The sequence below is a fragment of the Xenopus laevis genome, chromosome 7L, assembly GCF_017654675.1.
Source record: "Xenopus laevis strain J_2021 chromosome 7L, Xenopus_laevis_v10.1, whole genome shotgun sequence".
Classification (NCBI taxonomy): Eukaryota; Metazoa; Chordata; class Amphibia; order Anura; family Pipidae; genus Xenopus; species Xenopus laevis.
This window is the reverse complement of record NC_054383.1, coordinates 104,294,184-104,315,470: the sequence shown is the minus strand read 5'-3', so window position 1 is coordinate 104,315,470 and position 21,287 is coordinate 104,294,184. Positions and strand designations below refer to the sequence as shown.

Genomic DNA, 21,287 nt, shown 5'->3' with positions numbered 1-21,287 from the left:
CAAATGTTTATTAAGGTCAAGTTTGTCATCTAGTGGGTTCTAAAACAAACTTTTACCCTCTTCTCCTGTAGGAAAGATTTTTCCAGATTTTTCCACAGGTGTTCAGTTGGGTTGAGGTCAGGGCCCTGTGAAGGCCAAAAGCAATGGAGTAAGGGGTGAAAAACGCCACTACAGGTATGGGATCGGTTATCAGGAAACCCATTATCCAAAAAGCTCTCGATTACAGAAAGGCCGTCTCTCATAAACTCCGTCTCCCATTTTATCCAAATAATCAAAAATTTTAAAAATGATTTGCTTTTTCTTTTTAATAATAAAATAGTAAATTGTACTTGATCCTAACGAAGATATAATTTATTAATTATTGGAAGCAAAACCAAGCTGTTGGGTTTATTGTTTACAGGATATTCCAAATATATTTGTATCCAAAAAGCTCAGAATTATAGAAAGGCCATCTCCCATAGACTCCATTTTATCCAAATAATCCTAATTTGTAATTATTTTTCTCCGTAATAATAAAACCGAACATTGTACTTGATCCCAACTAAGATATAATTAATCCTTATTGGAAGCCTAACCAGCCTATTGGGCTTTATTTAATTTTTACATGATTTTCAAGTAGACTTAAGGAATGAAGATCCTAATAACAGAAAGATAAGCATTCTGGATAACAGGTCCCATACCTGTATATATCTATGTACTTTACATAATTTAAATATCATTTAAAAAAGTATTACTATTGCTAGTGAACCAATAAAAGGACTTCATGCAAAAGCGTGCAGTATTTTGGTTGCTTTTTTAGGCACTATCTACTTTGGTGGAAGAATAAAAGAACTAATGTCATCCAATAACAAGGATTGCAAGATAGTACAAGAAGACAAAATCTCACAAATCACCCCAGTCTGAGGGTGCATTCTATAGGCTGAAAATTTTAAATGTGGTGTGAGATTTAACCAAAAAAAAAAAAGGACATAAAAAAGCCCTAATGCATTTTGTGCCTGTTGAGGCACTTACTCAAAGAGGCCTCATGCATTTCATGTATTTCATTGCATGAGTAAGTGCCCCAAAAGGCATGAAACTCATTTGGCCTTTTTTTTTATGTCCTAATAAATTATTTTCTTATCACTACTATTCAAGTTCTTCCACTCCCAACTTGGCAATCTCTTTCTGTGCAGGGACATTATGACTTGGAAACGCAGCTCCTGTGTCTGCTATGATGGGTGTGGTTTACATAGCCAATAGCAATAAATAGAAGAGGTGTCCACAAATTTTTGGCCATATAGTGTTTATTTTTTAGCAGTAGCTCATTTGAAAGGCAGTAGATCCCAGCTATGTGACAATGTGTTATTACAGTTTCATGTTACAGCTGGAAACAAGCAAGTTACAAGCCGTTTTTTTCGATATGTGGAAGTAAATCAGATAGTAGCTTTCCGAAACCTACCTAAGCTAATTATACCTTGTGTTACACGCTTGTAACTGTTTTTTTTTCAGTTCCTAATTAAGATCTTCTTTCTCTCTTTGACAATGACAAGTGTGGTTATAAGTAGTACTTTCTCCTCTTGCTTATTCCTTTGCTGTTGTGACAACCTTGGGTAAAAATAAATATAATAAGAGAGCAGATTTCTAGCTAGAAGGCATATTTGCTTTACAACTGGAACAAAACCTCCCCCCTCCCTGAACTACATTATTCCCCTTTAGCTATGGAAAAAAAGCAGGATATCAATCACGGCTTTTAATTATATTAACAATAAAAGCTGATATCCAGGACATAAAATTCTAAATTAAAATCTATAGGGAACAATGTTGTGCAAATGGTGTCTTCTATTTCTCTGTGAAGAACAAGTGGAAATCTATATAACTGCAAATCCAAAATGAGTTGTATTGGTCCAAAAGAGCAATAATCTGTTTACCGCTACAAGACGATTAGGCGCTTCCATTGCCCTTTTTTTTTTAAATCTGTCTAACTCAAATGTATGCAAGTTAAATCATGGTATTCAAAGCTGGTGAACGCTGTTAAAATTCTATGGAAATGAAGAGGAACATATAACATAATTCTATTATCATGTGTTCCTCACAGCTATTTCATGCATATTAAATGACTTTGCCTTCTTCTATGACCTTTACCTTTAAGCGTGATTTGGGGCTTTTCAGCATTCAGGGGTGGCAAGAGAGTCGGTGGCAATGACCATTTTATTGCGGATACGTGGAATGAATCATCCACAGTTATAGCTGGTTTCCCTGGTTGCATGTTCAGGCAGTTAAAAACATGAAAGTTCCCATACCAAATAACCTTTTAGTCAATACTTTGAAGCCTCAGTTTATAACCGTTCGTTAGATTTATGATGTATTGTTTATGATTTAAACATTAAAGAGTGACTACTAATGAATTTCCATTTTTAATCTTGACCTCCTGTTTGTATTTATGCTTTGTTCCCTAGTTTGTCACATTTTTGCACTTAGTATTGTGTATTAGTACTTTCATTTAAAATCTAGCAATTATGTAAAGATGATGGGCTAAAAAAATGTATATGTATATTTGGGTGCATCTATAGAAATATGTCAAATCAACTGGACTTGCTGTGTTTTTTTCCTTGAAGACCAGTCATACAACTGGCTTCCTCAATTCAGAATAACGTCTTCAAGGGAAAAAACACAGCAAGTCCAACTGCAGCTTGCCTCAGCTAACTAGTAGAGGGATGTGGCAGTTGTAGTTCTGCAGTATCAAAAGCTGCCTATTGCTGATAAGTTTCACATCTTTTTCCCACCTACTGGTAAGTACTTGACTAGTCTAGTGGTCAAATGTTTGGTAGCTTCAGCTGTTCAACCTAATTGCAAAATTAGCTGATCTGCAGCCAGTTTGGCCAGATACACTGGAGCAATTTTGCCTTGAGAAAAAGGAGATTTTATTCTCTTCCCAGTGTCAAACTAGCCTACCATTTTACTAGGAAAGCTTTCTTTCGGCCTGGGTGTTGACACACCTCCTTCTCACTAAATATTTTACTTTGAATGCTTATAGTTTGGCCATTCCCAATTTCCACTCAAGAACAAAAGAGGACAAGCGGATGGAGAGGAGGAAAAATAGTGTGTGATCTAGAGGCACATTTATCAAGGGTCGAATTTTGAATCCATGTGAGTTTTTTAAAACTCCCTTAAATTCAAATGAATTCAAACTTCGACTTGGAGACATTTATTTTAAAAAATCGAATTTGATTCGTATGAATTGTTTTTCTCCTGAAAAAAAACCTCAAATGTCAGGAAGGCTACAAACAACTCCAAATTGATTCCTGCACCTCTACTATTGACTTATACAGTAATTTGGCAGGTTTTAGGAGGCAAATAGTCAAATTCGAATTCTAAGTGCCAGAGTATTATAAATCTGGTAAAGCGTATGATAAATCTCGAAAATCGAATTCAAATTTTTTTAAAAACTCGAATTAAGTTCGGATAATTCCCTAGTAGAATTTGACAGTTTTGACCATTAAAAACAATTTGAATTCGAATTTTCAATTCGACCCTTAATAAATCTGCCCCTAGTGTGCGACTATTAGACACAACTGTTGGCAGATTCCTGGCATTTATCATGCAGTCACCTCTGCTTACTGATTTATTTGCACTCTAACTGTTCCTTTTTGTAAGTACCGTATAATGATTCTGAGTTAAGATGTTTCTTTGTCAAGCAGGGGGCTATACTATTAATTTACATAGTGTTCTACACTGCTATCTTTTATATACAGTATTGGGAGCATTAATTCTAAGGCCATTTTTACAAAAATGTCTAAATCAGTCTTGCCATGTTGGATGTCAGAGTATCCAGTAACTTACACTCGAGTCAAATTAAGAAAATAAAGAAGTTAATATTCACAGTAAATTGTAAAAGAATGAAAAAGAGGACACCCTTGCTCCACACTCACCAAGCACTATTCTGTATACTCCAAAATGTATTTGTAGTTACAGGTATGTGATCTGTTATACAGAATGCCCGGGCCTTGGGGTTTTCCAGATAACTGATCTTTCAGTAATTTGGATCTTCATACCTTAAGTCTACTGAAAAATCATGTAAACATTAAATAACCCCAATAGGCTGTTTTGCTTCCAATAAGGATATATTATATCTTAATTTGGATTAAGTTGGAGTCAATGGGAGATAGCCTTTCCTTAATTTGTATCTTTCTAGTTAATCGGTTTACGGATAACAGATCCCATACCTGTACTACACTGAATTTTTTTAGTAGATGTAATATTAGTGGAACTTAGCAGGAAGAGAGTTACGCCCTTAGCTAAAACTGGTTCAAAAGCCATTTAAACTCTTTTCATTGATTGCCTGTGTTGGATAGATTTTATAGTGCCCTATCCCTAAAATTGTTATCTGGTTACGTATTGGTTTAGCTGTTATTACACTGGTGCAAATGTGTCCCTATATGAAAGCCTGAAAGTTAACCTGGTATCACCCGATTCATACATGCAAAAATACACTAGAGTGCCAGTCAGTACATTGCAACCAATGATATGTTTGTTTTTTCAATTGATCTATTATAGCTAGTTGCTATAATATAGGCGGCAGCATTGTTACAAATTGATTAGCAAGGGGCTCTAGTACGTTTATTCCACTGCCCTTTTCTGCATCTATTGACGATTTTTTCAAATTCCATACAAATGTGTCCATCCGTAAAGTCCTCCAGTCGAGATGTGAGCAAACAGTTCTATTTGCCGAGCGATTTACCACGACATAAAATGCTTTCTGTTGCTTTAGTAGTTTGACATTTTGTCTGTGCCTTTGTACCCCCGCGTCCTTCTTTCTTTTTTTTTTTTTTTTTTTTGTGCTGTTTGCGAGCTGTAAAAATAAAAGCAGCATCAGAATACTGAGTCTATGTGTCCTGTGATAAAATTAGCCATCTGGGTGTTTATAGCAATTGCTTATTGGGATTCAGTGGAAATGTATCTCCGGGCAATGTTAGCATTGAATTAAGCAGGGCAGCTGTTATGATTTCATACCAGAATGGAAGTTAGTTGAAAATCTCCAACCTTTTATTGGTTTCAATAAAATGACTTCAAATAAATAAAACATTTCTAACCAGAAATGTTTAGTCATAAACAGATGCATGTTATGAAGCAATTTGTGAACTGGTTCTTTTTTTGTATCATCTCAGCTGTTTTGTTCCTAGTTTTCTGCTAGTAGTTTGTTTCATTTAATTAAAAAAGAAGACCTAAAAGTTAGCGGTGAAGTGCGCGGCGCATATGTTAGAGGAACGCCGTGCAGGCTGGAGGCATAACCCAAACATCTTTTATTGTCCTATCAAAAAGAGTTTACAGTGGATACTGGAATAAGCCTCTAGTAACATCTAATCTACATTAAGCTGTAAATGTCAATATGCTATCATATACCCTGTGCTACTTTCCAAAAGAGCTTGTTAGGACAACCATATGAATGGGGTTTTATCAGTCAAAAAATACTTTTTCTAGCGATATAAGCAGGTTGCACGTAATGGCATATTGGTAATTGTACAGAACACTGCAGATATATTGGGGAAAACCGTAAGCACTCAAACATCCAAGAAATATGTATATAACACCCTCTATCCTCACATTACCCTGTGTAGTAAAGCATGAAGTGGAACCCTCCAATTGGCTGATTCAAACGGTTACTAGTCCTTCCGTGGTGTTAAATAGGAGTGCAATACCGGCTTTTCTCTTGCCTTTGACAAAGCCCGCAACTTGGCGGGTGAAACGCGTGTCAGGCGCATTTTTAGTTTCTGGTTAGGCAGGCGTCTGATAGGGACATAGAATTGTCTAAACTGGGTGATCGGATCGGGAGGGGACTTCTGTGGGTGAAGGGGTTGGACAATGGAATGATCCGTGGGTCGGATACTATCTGATACATTTGAGCTTCTGAAGTAAGCGCCTTAGTGCTGCTGCTACCTTGGCTCTCACTCCTCTAACCTAATACCACAAGGGAGGGATCCTCAAGTGGGTGAAGGGGTTGGTTTGGTGTGGGTAAACCAGTGATCTGTGGGTCGGATACTATCTGATACATTTGAGCTTCTAACGTATTTAAGTGCCTTAGTGCTGCTGCTACCTTGGCTCTCACTCCTCTAGCCTAATACCACAAGGGAGGGATCCTCAAGTGGGTGAAGGGGTTGGTTTGGTGTGGGGCAATCCTTGGCTGTACCAGATAGAAGCATAGCTTGGTCTATGTGCCAAATTATTACCATCTGTTTTCCAACCGCAACCTTGAATTAACTCAAGTGCAATTAGCACATTTCCCCCTTAACCCGGTGTTGCTGTGTCAATCAGACTCCTATACCTAACCTCATTTTTAATGTTGCTCTCTAGACTTTGTTTTAACGATTTATTAAAGGTTAAGTTTTATTAATTTGCTTCATAGGAGTTTTGGATTTATGGATGTGTAGTTGCAGTTATGTGGGTCAGTTCTTTTTTCTTTTTTCAATTATAAAAAATAACCTTGCACTTGAGCCAAATTTAAGATATAAGCAGACTTAAGGTATGGCTATCCAAATTATTTAAATATCCAAATCCGAATAAATATCTGAAACCCCAAGTCCTGGTCATTCTGTATAACGGGTCACATACCTGTATTTTAAAGCAAACTATACTAAATAAGCAGAGCGTTGGAGTTGTGGAGTCGGAGTAGGGAGCGATTTTGGGTATCTGGAGTCTGAGTCGCCAAAAATATTCAGACTCCTAATAACTTTGAATGCAAGCACTGACAATGATCAAATCAGAGTTAAGAGCTTCTATGAAGGAGGATGTGGCAGAAGTAATTCTGTTTCTAAGAACAATAAAAATTATGGATTGTATTTAACAGCTATTCTACAGCTATATGCCAGGTTCAATCAATCAATAGGTTGTTGTAGTTTTCCAATTGTTTTTGTCTATGTAGTTTTGTTTGTTTTTTAGAATTACCTACAGATGTGGTTTATATTTTTGAGCTTCGGCAGTGATAAAATGCCTTGTTTGTTGTGTACTTAAAAATTTTCAATCAATATGGAAAATACATTAGGGAGTCCGAGTCGGGGGTACCATAAAATGAGGAGTCAGAGTTGAAGGATTTAATTACTGACTCCACAGCCCTGCAAATAAGTAAATAATTGCATTAAATGAAAATCTAAGCCCAAGTGACTATCTATTGTATTAATGATAACAAATTAATGGGTAAAAACTAACTTAGTTTCCACAGTGTGTTAACTAAAGAAAAATGGTAATGAGGTTGAAAAAATGGGATTATGTAAGGGTAGAAAAATTTATTTTTAGCCACTCTGAAGTCAGTACATGAAAGTTTGGACCCAAATAAATCCACATCTTTATTAGTTTGTGCCATGACTAGGTCCTGGGTGGGAAAACGGCCTCCGTTATCTTAAGAGTAGACGCCACGGGATGCGGAGCCGCTGCAATATACAGGTAGCATGAGTATAGGAAAATTTGATGGTCTACTATGTATGACAAGTCTTGTATGACAAGTCTTGTATGACATCAGGGGGTTGAGAGGAAAGCAGAAAGAGATGGACTCCCTGAAGGTCTGTATAGCAGCAGGCAGCTAGAACTTACTTGCAGGCAAATGAATAGATGTTCTAGTCCGTAGAGATAGTCTCTGAACCCTTTGGGGCAGGGTCTCTATGGATTTCATAACATTCCAGCAATATGACAGCTCCCATTCTTACTATCATATGTGTATCAATGTAGCGCATAGTTTTCATTTATGACATGAGAAAAGTGCCATGCATAGCACTGCACTATACCCAAAGCTCCTAACTTGGAAAAACCCCGGCAGGTAACGGGTCCATAGCAAAATACATGTAAAACAAGCTTAAAATCATTGCAAAACTACTGGGGAACTTCAGGTACATTAGAGTCCAGAAAGCCTTTGGAGTTTTGGTTAGAATATGGACAAAATATTGATATTAGCATTGATGTACGGTAAACACATTCCTGGATTCTTCTTTTCAGCTGCCATTGGCTGTGTATTCCGCAACTCTCAAACTGTCCTTAATCTATCACCAGCCAAACCCAATCATCTTGTCCATGTTTAGGTTTTATTATGACAAAGCAGATTTTCTGCTGACCATAATTTTGTGTAGAGCCTTGGATCCTTGAAAATCATAAGTGTCTGCCCACACTCCATATTAAGGCAAGGTCATAAGAAACCAATAGAACCGTCAGATTTTCGTCAAACCTCTTCTAACAGCCCACTTGAAACAGACTTGCTGCTGCTTTACCTTTAGTTCCCTTTAAGCTCATTCTCTGGGTTTCGCCTGCCAGTGAAAGGTCTATCTTTGATATGGTAATATTATTTTGAAGCATAATGATAACTATGCTTTATAATCACTCAAAATTCTACTTGTAACCGCAAACAGCAGTGCCAGAGTTTTCTGGAAGCAGCCGGTGCACTGAACTGCTGACTCCAAATCTAAAGCAGAAATGTTTGGTCTCTGTCCAGCATTAATTCATTACTTTAAGTCAGTTTTGGCGTTTTTTGCCGACCCAGACTTCGCTTGTTAACTCTGTAGGGTAGAGATTGCCGTGCAATATAAAGTGTATTTGTTCAAAAACGTGCAGTCGTTTGTGCAAATGTATTCATTCACTTTTGGCGTCACTCATAAATTCTGGCTGTTTGTGCAACAATGCTTCATTGGTTCATTGGAATGAGAATGTCCAGATTGCCAGAAGGCAAGTGATGTATCATAGGAATGGCCAGCGTTAGAGACGGCAATGCCTGGGGGCAATGTAAACGCTAGTGTACATTTGCAGCCCTCCGGCCTTCAGCTGTCATTGTATTTTGGCAAGTAAAAGAAATATTACTGATTAGTATGTAGTTTGAATTTACACAAAGAAAATATTTTTGGCCTCAAAGGCTAAGGGCCTGGGGTCTATCCCATCTGAGGCCTAAAAAAGGCCCTGACTGTTTGGGATAGCTTGCTAAGGCGAAATACTAGCACCTGGCATATTTGTCATATGACAGATGTCATAGGATCCATTATCTGGAAACCCGTTATCCAGAAAGTTTAGAATTCCAAGAACGGCCATCTCCAATTGACTCCATTTTTTTTCAAATAAACCAAATAAGGTATGAAGAGCCAAATTACAGAAGGATCCCTTATCCGAAAAAACCCAGGTCCTAGCAATCTGGATAACAGGTCCCATACCTTTACAAGGGGGTGCGGGATGGGAGGGCCACTGCTGGGCATGCTGTTAAAGGAGAAGGACAGGCTAAAATTAAGTAAACTTTTTCAGAAAGGTCTATATACACCAGTAAACCCTCAAGTAATGCTTATCTGTCAAAAGAAACACAGCATTTCTTTCCTTCTATTGTGTACACATGGACTTCTGTATCAGGCTTCCTGTTTTCAGCATAAACCTCCAGGGCTAAGGCTTGAGCATGCTCAGTTTGCTCCTCTCTTCCTCCCTTCTCCCCCTCCCCACTCCCCTCTCTGCTATAATCTGAGCCCAGAGCTATGAGCAGCAGGGAGAGACTCAGGCAGGAAGTGATGTCACCCTAAGCTTATATGGCAGCTGCTATCCTAAACAACCAGAGAGAGCGTCTACAGCTGTTTACTCAGGTATAGTAAAGCATTCTGCAGAATAAATATAGTGTTATCGCTTGCACTATTGTGACTAATCTATTGGCAAGGTAGCTTTAATTCTCCCTTAATATACTACAGAGGCATGAAGGGCCTCAGTTTCAACCCTTTTTGTGGTGGATTTACTTCTGCACTCACCCAGTGATGTAGAAGATTAAACTAATTCAATTTTACAATCCACATTTTAGAAGAAGGTTGAAAAAAAATTGTAATAAGTAATTATCTGAAAATAAGATTTCATAATGGTCCCCTTTAGTCCAAGCGCTTACATTGCACATTGTATTTGCCAGCAGAAAACCCTGACCACTCACAAATGAATTAATTAGTATAGATAACTACATTTGTGACCCAGACAACGTTTACTAAATTGTAATTGCAAAACCCACTGCCCTGGATTCCAGTCAGGGGACAATGACCTGAAATGTTGTGTCCTATCATTCCTCCATCAGTAAAGACTAGAATCCACCTACCCCCTCACCTGTCTCCAAAAAAACACACACACAAAATACATATAAATGTGCAGTCACTTCCGGATAGAAGCAGACTATTTTTCCCAATGCAACAACCTTATACATGTACCAATACACATAATGATATTTCGTCACATGACCTTATTTATATCATACTACAGTAAAGTATTCTTTTGGAATTTCCAGCAATCTAAGGTTAAGGACACACTGGCAATTCAGGGAGATTAGTCGCCCCGGCGACAAATCAGCTCTTCTTCAACGCGACAATCTCCCAGAACTGCCTTCCCCTACCTTCCCGCCGGCTATAATGAAAAATCAACAGCGGGATGGCACACGCGCCACTTCGTTTTCCGAAGTTGCCACACGGGGAAGTTTTTCGCCCCGAAGAAGAGGCGATTTGTCGCGACTAATCTCCCCGAATCTGCCCCGGTGTCCTTTCCCTAATGTGCCTTATCTGCCATTGTAACCTTGTAGCGCAGCCCCTTCCATTCACATTAACAATCTAATCAGTTTCTTTATTCTTCAATTTGCTTTCACTAGTACTTATACAAAGGTACTCGAGCTATAGCACAGGATCACAGCAGCAGTGATCATTGCAAGTGTGGGATCCGTTTTCCAAATTGCTTGGGGTTTTCTGGATAAGGAGGTAGAATCAAATTAATCGGATTGTTTTGCCATTGACATGAATTTATGTTCGCTTAGTTTCGTCACGTACAATTAAACCTGAAACAGTCAAAACTGAATTTGATTTGTTTCTGGAAATAGTTCCCAATAGGAAATGGTTTTCTGGATAATGGGTTTCACGCATTCTGTACCTTTCCCCTCCATATGATGTTTTGTTTAGAAGCAAATATCCTACTGGTATTGGAAATTTATATATAAAATTCTATATTTTAGCACAGTACCTAAAGGAATATGAAAACTATTTAGAAATTTGTGCCCTTTGACTGTCTTCAGAACCCCAAATTTCTAGGTCACAAAACAGAGTATCAGACAATGGGTTGCTCTATGTTTTCCCTATAGGGTAGCACATGATGCTCCTTACTGAGCAGGTTTAGCATTTTGAGCTGTTATATCTTTAAAAATTAGAGGAATTAAAAAAACAACAACAAAAAACAAAAACAAATAGCCGTAAGCCTATTGAAATAGTGTCTGTATCTATATAATTTAGTCTTGGGTAGGCAGACACTGGTGGTTTCTTGGCCAGACTTGGCCCAGTCAGCAGCCTATTTGCTTGTGGATGGTGCCAAAACAATGTCATACTCATTGTACCTCTGATTGGGAATTATTCAGATATCAATGCCAACATTTTCTCGGAGGTGCTGAGAACCATTCTAGCCTGTGGGGCTTATGAGCTGTTCTTTTATTTAATAATTCTATGAGTAGACTTTCTCTGGAATTCTCAACTTGGGTTAGGAAATAAACGAATAGAGGTTTTTGGGAATCAGCCTATTTGGGATTTCTTACATCTGAACTGGATCAAGTCAAAATGCAAAAGTTTTCTGTAATTAGGCGAATCTGCTCCTTTGCCTTTCTGTCCCTTCCCTGTATTCGCGTGAACATGTTTTCCTTCATCCCATATCTGCGCAGATATGGGATCTTTTATCCAGAATGCTCGGGACCTGGCATTTTACGGATCACAGATTTGGATCTTCATACCTTAAATCTACTAGAAAATCATGTAAACCTTAAATAAACCCAAATAGGCTGATGTTGCTTCCAATAAAGATGAATATACCTTAGTTGGGATCAAGTACAAGATACTCTTTTATTATTACAGAGAAAAGGGAAATTTGGATTATTTGGCTAAAAGGGAGTTTGTGGCATACAGTCTTTCCGTTATTCAGAGCTTTCTGGATAACTGGTTTCCGGTTAACATCCGATACCTGTTCCATGCTGTGTTCCATTCCCACTGAACTGTTCTCTCCATTTCCCCCTATCCCTTTGTTCTGTTTTCCCATTTTCTTCTCCTTTCCCCATGTGAAGTTTTCACCTTCATTCCATGTGCTATTCTCTTCCTCTCCTTCCCAGGGACCATGATGGACACCCCACTTTTGATTCTATCTCTGGGCCCCACACACGCTCCATCCTCATGATTCTGTCTCCTTTAACTAACACTAATCTTGCCCCTGATTTTGGCTACTCCCAAGTATGAGAATAACCGTAAATATACAGATTCCTGCTTAAAATAATCGATGCCAATACATCTTACTGTGCTTTTATTATAAAAGAATTCTAGATAACGAGAACTAGAGAGCGCATTGTCCCTTTAGTCACGGGGAAACCCAACTGGCACCCCTAGTGGTTTTAAGTATTCCGTTCTTGTTGCCCTTGTCTCCTCTGTGACATCTCTTATTTGCCATAGCAAGCACTGCGCATGGACGGTTCTGCTTTGTGCACATAATAAGCTGACATACCCCACACTGCCAGGCATGAACATAAGCTTCACTGAAGTGTTATTTTTTCCTTTGAAGGTTTCAGCACATTACAACATAATATATTTATTACTGGGTCCAGAGGACCCTGCAGGGCTTGCTGATTTGCTTTAAAATCAGCCAAGCAGTGTTTTCCCGTCCAGCCAATAACATACCTAGATTGCCTTAGCCAATTTCTTTATCTGTGTTTTAAAGTCAGAAAATCACAAGCTGAGATTGCTTAAAAACAGCCCATTATGCATTCATACATGCAGCATACGTCTTATACCAGGGCAGTGGGGCTGTCCGTTTCAGTCTGCCCATCACCTTTGTGCATTAAAGGAGAAGGAAAGCTATCAAGGCAGTTTATTACCAATAAATTAGCCACAATAGTGCAAGCTAGGAAGTTACATTTATTCTGTATAATGCTTTACCATACTGGAGTAAGCTGCTCTAGAAGCTCTCTCTGTTGTTTAGTATAGCAGCTGCCATGTTAGCTTGATGTGACATCACTTCCTGCGTCCTGAGTCCATCCCTGCTAACTCATAGCTCTGGGCTCATTACAGCAGGGAGGGAGCGGGAGAGGAGCAAACTGAGCATGCTCAAGCCCATGCCCTCGAGGTTTAAGCTGAAAACAGGAAGTCTGATACAGAAGTGTGTACACAATAGAAGGAAAGAAATGTGGTGTTTCTTTTGACAGAGGACTCAGAGCAGCATTACTTTGAGGGTTTACTGGTGTATTTATATAGAGCTGTCTGATAAAGCTTATTTGGTTTTAACCTTTCCTTCTCCTTTAACTGGACAAAGTACAGCCAATGAGGTCATAGTGTGCTTTTATTTAGTCATAGAAAAAAATTTTGTATGTAACTGTGATGGTTATTTTTTGGTAGTTTGCAAGCAATTCAGAAGATTGAGAATGTGTTTTATAAAAAGTTTATTGCATGGCATAACAATAATCATTACTTTCTGAAATTATTTTATACTTCTGAAACCCATTAACTGATTTTAGTAATAATTTTGAATATAATCCGATTCATATGCTCGAGTAAAACGGTACTTTATAGCCAGAAGATAGAGAGAATATGTGAATCCATTTAACAAGCAGACCCACGCCATGTTAAAATCCCTATAGGTGCCATTTACTCAAGTTAGGAAGTAGCCTGTGACGGCCATGTTGAGTTAAGTTACCGAGCAGTTCCATGACCATATAAAAACACGAGGCCGAAAGTTTTTATACAGGTCATCTCTGAGGTGACTTCTAATATCCTCCGATTTTGCAAGAGGGGTTTACTTTATTTAATGTAGTAACATAGTAAGTAAGGTTGAAAAAAGACACACGTCCATCAAGTTCAACCTTTTAGTTTTTTGTTTTTTTTAATCAGCCTAACTGCTAGATGATCCAGAGGAAGGCAAACCCCCCCCCCCCCCATCTGAAGCCTCTCCAATTTGCCTTAGAGGGGGAAAAAATTCCTTCCTGACTCCAAAATGACAATCAGACCAGTCCCTGTATCAACTTGTACTATGAGCTATCTCCCATCTAATGTATCAGCCTGTACCACTGATTCAGGGAGAGAATTCCACATCTTCACAGCTCTCACTGTAAAAAGAACACCTTCCGAATATTTATGCAGAACCTCTTTTCTTCTAATTGGAATGGGTGACCTCGTGTCAGCTGGAAAGACCTACTGGTAAATAAAGCATATTAGAGAGATTATTATACAATCCCCTTATATATTTATACATAGTTATCATATAACCCCTTAAGCGCCTCTTCTCCAGCGTGAACATCCCCAATTTGGCCAGTCTTTCCTCATAGCTAAGATTTTCAATACCTTTTACCAGCTTAGTTGCCCTTCTCTGTACCCTCTCTAATTCAATAATGTCTTGTTTGAGTGATGGAGACCAAAACTCTAGATGGGGGCCTTACAAGTTCCAGTGAGTCGTCTGACAGAAATGACATCACTAAGCTCCAATTATAATCGATGACATCACTAAGCGCCGTTTATAAGGATATCATTTACAGGATATTCCTGGCTGTTGTGTGTTATAAACATTTATAGCAGGTATGGTGATCCAATTTACAGAAAGATCTCCTCCCTGGAAAACCCCAGGTCCCAAATATTTATGTAGTAGAACCTATATTTGTTCGTACTACAGGATCCACAGGGTGCAACATCCCGCAAATGATTGCAATTCCTCTAGGTTCCACCTTGAAAGCAAAACGCTGGATTTTGAGAAGCTGTTTGTATCATTGTGCTCCAATTGTGCCAAGGAAAGAACAGCCTGTGTTTTTACTGTAAAAAGAAAATAATCCGTTCAGCTTTACTCTCTATGGGGACAAAGGTTTACATGCCCTTACACTCAGAGAAAGATTGGCAGCTAATTTCTTTACCTTTTTTTATTTTTTTGCAATCACTTTCTGCGCTGTAACATACTTTTAAGAGGAGGACTGCCCCAGGGATATTGCACAATAGATTTAAGTTTTGTTTGAAATAAAATATAACCTGATGGAGTATAAAAAAAGGAAAACTCAAACGCTTGGTACGTTTGGGACACATAATCGTTAAGTTTCAAAATATCCACTTTATATATATTTTTTCCCCACAATAAACTGTATAGTATTAGCATTTTTTTTTTCTTTACTGTTGAGACACAGTCTAAAAATTCTTTTCTTCGGCGCCCCACTGCCTTTGCCAGTATCGAGGGAATTAGTCACAGTTCATTTATCTCCAGTCCAAGGGGGAATTAATAAATGTCTATAAGATTCTGTTATGTTTTATAGAAGCAGCGAAAGCATTAGGTTTAGACAGAAGGAACTTTTCCTTCTATAACAGACCCATACGGTTTCTCTCGGACAGGTTATCCCTCGATATTAAATATTCATGTTACTTTTCAAACAGGTTTCTTTTTTTTTTCTGCCTGCTAAGCCCCGGTTGGTTAGTATAACTTTCAGCCCTAGTGAGAGGTGGTGGACTATAAAGCAATTTTATTTATTTATATGCTATTACTATATAAACCCAGTGCAAGTGTGGGTGTACGAATGCTTGGTTTTCCAAGAAGTGCAGCCTTTTAAAGAGTGCTGAGACCTATCCCGATGCTTGGTCCATGATTTACTTGTGTTGGAAACTATCAACACTCAATTCAATGACCTGTATATAAACTTCCGGCCTTTACATAGTCATACTGTATCTGCCTCATAGCCGGCGCCCTCTACTGGCAAGGCAGGTGAGCACAGAGATAGACTTTTTGCAAATGTCTCTCTCCACCTAGTCACTATTTATAGGCATTTAGATAAGCCCCATCATTCCCTATGAGACAATTTTGTACTTTCAACAATGCAGAAAATCAGGCCTTTCTATACTGCAGGAAAGCACTTGCATTTGTTTGTGCATAAACAGGTATCGGTGATTGATTTGAAGCTCTTTGGCATGTGCAGTTTTGGCCACTGCAGGGGAGTTTACACTGGTTAAAAAAGTTTAAAAAACTACTGTACCTGTTACTACTTTCCATTAAAAAAAATGATATATTGCAAAACACCAATGGGTATCTAGGGGCATGAAGACCACTGTGGTTCTCCCTAAGTCAAGGCACTATGGGTGCCCAGACTTCAACATTCTGCACAGTTCTCTATTTAAAGGACCAATAACATTAAAAGTCAAAGGGGTTTCTGCCCAGTAATAGCTGTTTTCTGGTCGCAAATAATGGTTACCTTAGCGACGACCCTAGACTTCCCGTAAGTACTCTCCCCCATGGTGTGTTTATTGTGAGTGGTGGATCACCTGGTACCTACGGCCTCGCAAGGTTGAGGTTCCAGGTCCTGCTGTGATAAAAAATGTGTTATAATGCATTGGATGGGGCCCACTCCTCCCACAAGGGACTCCTGGATTAACCTAGTTAACATGACAATACCCAAGGTCAAATTTACTTATGAAGCCAGAGGCAGCGCTACTAAATTCACCAAAAAATGGATTCCCTGGTGGGAGTCAGGGCCCGGAGCAGCCCCAAGGGTTACCGAGGACAAGGCATGATATACCATACATAAACTTATAATAATCAGCTACCGGAACTTGTCAAGTTATGACCCATGTTGCTACCAATGTGTGAACAAAGCCAGAGACAAATGTTAATAAAACAAGAACTGTTTATTACTTGTATTTGTTATATAAAAATAAAGAGAAAAAAAAAAGGGTTTATGTAATAAAAGGCACTAAGTTTGCCCAGGAGCAGTAACCCATAGCAACCAATCAGTAGGTAGAATTTAATGGTCACATGATTAAAAGCAAACATCTTATTGGTTGCGATGGGTTCTTTTTATGCTACTGTGTTTTATTTACATTTAGGGACCTATTTATTAAACCTCATATTTTATTTCTGGTCGAGTTTTTAAAGGAGGAAAACTCAAATTATTAGAAAAAAAACCTAGATTTATTGTACCCCAAAGCTGCTAAAAATCCAAAAATACTCCAGCTAAAATCTGTCAAGGTCATGTAGAAGTCAATGGCAGTTTTCACTTTTACAATTTGAAGATGTTGTAGATGTTGAAGATGTTGTGATCTGTGCTGGTTTTTGTATCATAATCTAAAAAAAGTTGGGGTTTTTGGGCGACAACTCGAAAAAATCGTACAATTCGGATGGCAAACATGAAAAATTTTTGCAATTCCAACTGTTTTTTCCTGCGCTGACTTTTGCAAAGAAAAAGAGAAAGATTGCCAGCGCACTGACTTTTTTGAGCTGATTTTTGATAATTGAGTTCAATTCATGGCTGAGAGTTAGGTCAACTTTGTTTTAAAGTTGAGATAAATTCAAGTTTAATGTGTGAAAGTGATTACCCACTGCCTACAAGTTAACTATATCTTGGCACCAAATACCCTGCTCTATATGAGAAATGTTTCCGCTCTGCAGTCCTTTAGAGAACCATGAATAGCATTTGACACCTGTTTATTTTCATATGTAAGAACTAAACCCATTGTATTCTACAGAGTGTATCTGTAATTTGCTGTGGAGCCTGTGTTTAACTTTAATGGCATATCTTAAGCTGGTCATACCCGCTACAATTACAGTCTTTCCTTTGACCATTAATCACAGAAAATATAGTTTATTCTACATTTAGGGGGTTATTTATCAATGAACTCATAACGCGAAAAACTTGAATCAGCGAGTTCGGGGTTAAGAACCCAAAAACTCGAATCGCTAAAACCCTTGAAAAAAACTCGACATGATGAAGGCTGTTAATATCTTCAAATAGTTTAAGGGACCTCTGCCGTTCACTTCTACATGACCATGACAGGTTTTAGATGGTGTTTTTTTTTGTGGATTAAATTTTTTTTTTGTGACAAAAAAAAAAAACCTAAAAAACTCGATTATCATGGAAAACACAACTAGAACCTTATTAAATAACCCCTTAGAGCTGCAGGTAGAAACAATAGAATTCTTCCTGTATCTCCTATATTCAGCATTAACTCTTTACAGATGTTTCTATCCTGCCCGATTAACGAAATGACCGATATCAAAGGCTTTTACCTCCTCTCCTGCCATACATGTACTGAATATTTTACTATAATACACAAAAGCCATGAATATCCTGTAAATTATATCCTTATAAACGGTGAGTTCTGATGTCATCAGTTATAAACGGTGAGTTCTGATGTCATTTCTGTCACATGACTCATTGAAATTTGTGTATTACAATAAATAAAGTACCCCCAATTGTAAAATATGAGGATATAAGAAGTTACCTCGGAGTTCCATGACCTGTATAAAAACACTCGGCCTTCGGCCTCGTGTTTTTATATGGCCATGAAACTCCTCGGTAACTTATAATATCCCTATATTTTACAGAAGGGGGTACTTTATTCACTATATAATATCGGTGCATGTATGGCCACCTTAATTCTGAGGCTTTTCATTTTGGAATTTCAAATGTTATCCGGTCACCCAGACCATAGCAGCTCATTATGGTTTCAGGACTGTAACGTGAACAGGTAACAACAGAATGAAAAATTAATTAATGAACAACGAACAACAAATAAAATCTAGCCTGAAACTGTTCAGACTTGCCCGGTGTTAGTAAATGAGCTCCTTTAAATGAAAGTATTTCAGCTACTTTATGAAATAAAGGGTTATATGTTAACGGAAACACACTGACACATTAGCTGATAGACGCGTTGTCCATCGGAAAGGCTCCGTTTTTAAACAAAGAGCCCATATACAATGTTCTGCCTGCCAGGGTTTCTCATTTGTAAAACTTTGAGTTAAGTTCGCTGAACTAGTTGCAGTGAATAATGACCTCGCCCACATGATTTCTAAAACCAAAGAGAGAAGATATAATGAATACAAATTGGAATGCGAATTCCCCCTTGTGCTTATTGCCAGCTTGTACACAGCACTAGAAAAATACAAGCGAGGGCCAGGATGGGTATGGAGTGTTGAAAAATATCCTATAAATAATCAGCCTAATCACTGAAAGTAGACTACATGGATTAATTTGGGTCCAACATTCGTCATAATTGAATCTCGCGGGGGGAAACGTGATGGATGGTTAACCTTTTCTCCTTTTTTAAGCTGATAGCATCATGCAAAAGGCCAAAACCACTGTAAAATTGAAGGAAGCAATACCATTAAGCTCCATGGCACCATAATGTGTTGTGTACATTCCCTTGGCTGCAAAGTTAATCAGTTGACTGGATTTAGTGTGCCTCGTTTCTTTTAATAGCTGTTGCTTTGCTGAACCATCTCTCCTCTCTTACCTGACTTTTTCCTCTCTCGCTCTCTCCTCTTCACTTTGCTTTAAAGTCCAAAGTCATTTAGTGCCGCATCTCTCCAAAGCCTGGATGGGAACAGTACCTGCCCAGCTTGATTCTAATGAGGATTATTGGACAGCAGCAGAACTCTTGCTGTTGTCGGAGACATTTGCTGTAATGTTTAACAGGAGCTTTGTCCTTGCTTCCTTTTTGTCTTAAAACAGTCACTTATGTGTTCACCATTTTCTGCAGGGCGTAGCACTCATTTGGGGCAATAAAAACGACGTGCTGCCGTAGGGCTGCCCAATGCACAGCTCTGCCGTCGCCTTTCAGCCCCTCCGGTGCTGAAAGAGTTGAGTAACAAATTGCTTAAGGAAAACATTGCTTTTCCAATCTATTTGCCAGATGAGTAAATCGTCTCTTATGTCACCAGGGAATGTAGGGAAAGTGCTGAATATATTATATGCATCTGTTGACAAATGCAGTCAAGTGAGCTGATTAATCTGAAGACTATTGATATTTTAAGGTGATTGCATCTAGTTTATTCTAAAATGTTTATGTTGGTTCCTGACTCTCTCCCCTTTGCTCTGTTTTTTTTTTCCCAGGGGACAATTAGTGTTGGAATTGATGCCACGGAGCTGTTTGATCGTTATGATGAAGATTTCGAAGACATTCCAGGAAGTGGCTTTCCCCAGATTGAAATTAACCGAATGCACATCTCTCAGTCTATTGAGGTAACGCTCGGCTAATGTCTTTCCATAAAAAAAAAGGAGAGAAAGAGGCTTTCTAAATTTGCAAGGCAAAGCAGCAACACGTAGCATTAAGTGATGCTCATATTATTTTATTCATTTAAACCTATTTCTCATCTTTATTTATAAAGGGATACAATTGCTCATCTAGAGGGAGATTGAGCAACATATTGAAATGTTATATAGTAGGGAAGTGTATCTGAGCATGGTAGGAAATTGCCTACGGAACCTGCATCTTTATTAATAAGGTATATTTAGAGGGTCACCAAAATCATACGTTTGCATAATAGCTGGCATCAAGTTCAATCTTTTGCCCAGTTAAAATCTGCATCTCTCACCGTAAAAACGTACAAATTGACTCATTTCCTTTTCTGCAGAATCTTTTCTCTCTTCCCAAAACACCACTATTGACTTTATTAAAGGAGAACTAAACCACGCCAATAACAAAAGCCCCAAACTCTCCAATTCCCCCCCCACTGCATAGTTCATTACCCCTGAAAGTGTCCCCCATACATTGCTCACATATTGGTGCAGAGTAAGTGCAGCGGAGCTCGTGGGCGCCATCTTCTTGATCTTCAGTCTTCTTTGGGTTCTCTTCCCTTCGGCAATTCACTGCACTTTTGGCGCATGCACAGTTGCTACGAACAATCTGTAAGGAGCGCAAACACGGCGCTCCTTACAGCACTTCTGGCGCATGCACAGTTGCTACGGCACTCCTTACAGATGTAGACCGAAGATCTGGCGCCTATGAGCTCTGTTGAACTTACTCTCCACCAATATGTGAGCAATGTATTTGTGACACTTTCAGGGGTAATGAACTCTGCGTGGGAGAAGTAGGGTGGGGGACTCTGTAGGGTAGAAGGTAGGGACTTTTCTTACTGGGGGATTTAGTTCTCCTTTAATAAGAACATTCCTAGTAAGAAACTTTCAGGCATATCAGCCTCAGGATATGGATTTGAAACTGTCCATATTTTAAAGGAGAAGTAAACCCTTGCTACTAAAATCCCCTACCCCCTAATCTACATAAACCCCTCCCTGCCCCCCCCCCCAGCCTAGGTGCTACCTTTGCTAAATGTCCCTAACTCTTTACTTACCCCTCGGTGCAGATTCAGGGCGTCGAAGTTCACGGCAGCCATCTTCTTTTTTTCGGTAATCTTTGGGAAGTGCTGTATTGGCGCATGCGTAGTTGGAGCAGTGAACAACTGCTCATGCGCTGAAAGTCACCGAAATTGCAGAAGCATCGGAAGAAGACCCAAAGATTACCGAAGCGGCTGAAGATGTAGACCGTGAATTCTGCTGGACAGAATCTGCAGTGAGGGGTAAG

General features: G+C 38.8%; 1 protein-coding gene across 1 annotated transcript in view; it reads left to right on the top strand.

The window, feature by feature from the left end:
* The window catches only part of dnajc11.L (DnaJ heat shock protein family (Hsp40) member C11 L homeolog), a 126,557-nt gene that overhangs the window by 75,052 nt on the left and 30,218 nt on the right, over nt 1-21,287 (top strand). Inside the window, exon 5 of the mRNA XM_018226143.2 lies at nt 19,820-19,948. Within this exon, the coding sequence (XP_018081632.1) occupies nt 19,820-19,948 (129 nt within the window). The remainder of the gene's footprint in view (nt 1-19,819; nt 19,949-21,287) is intronic.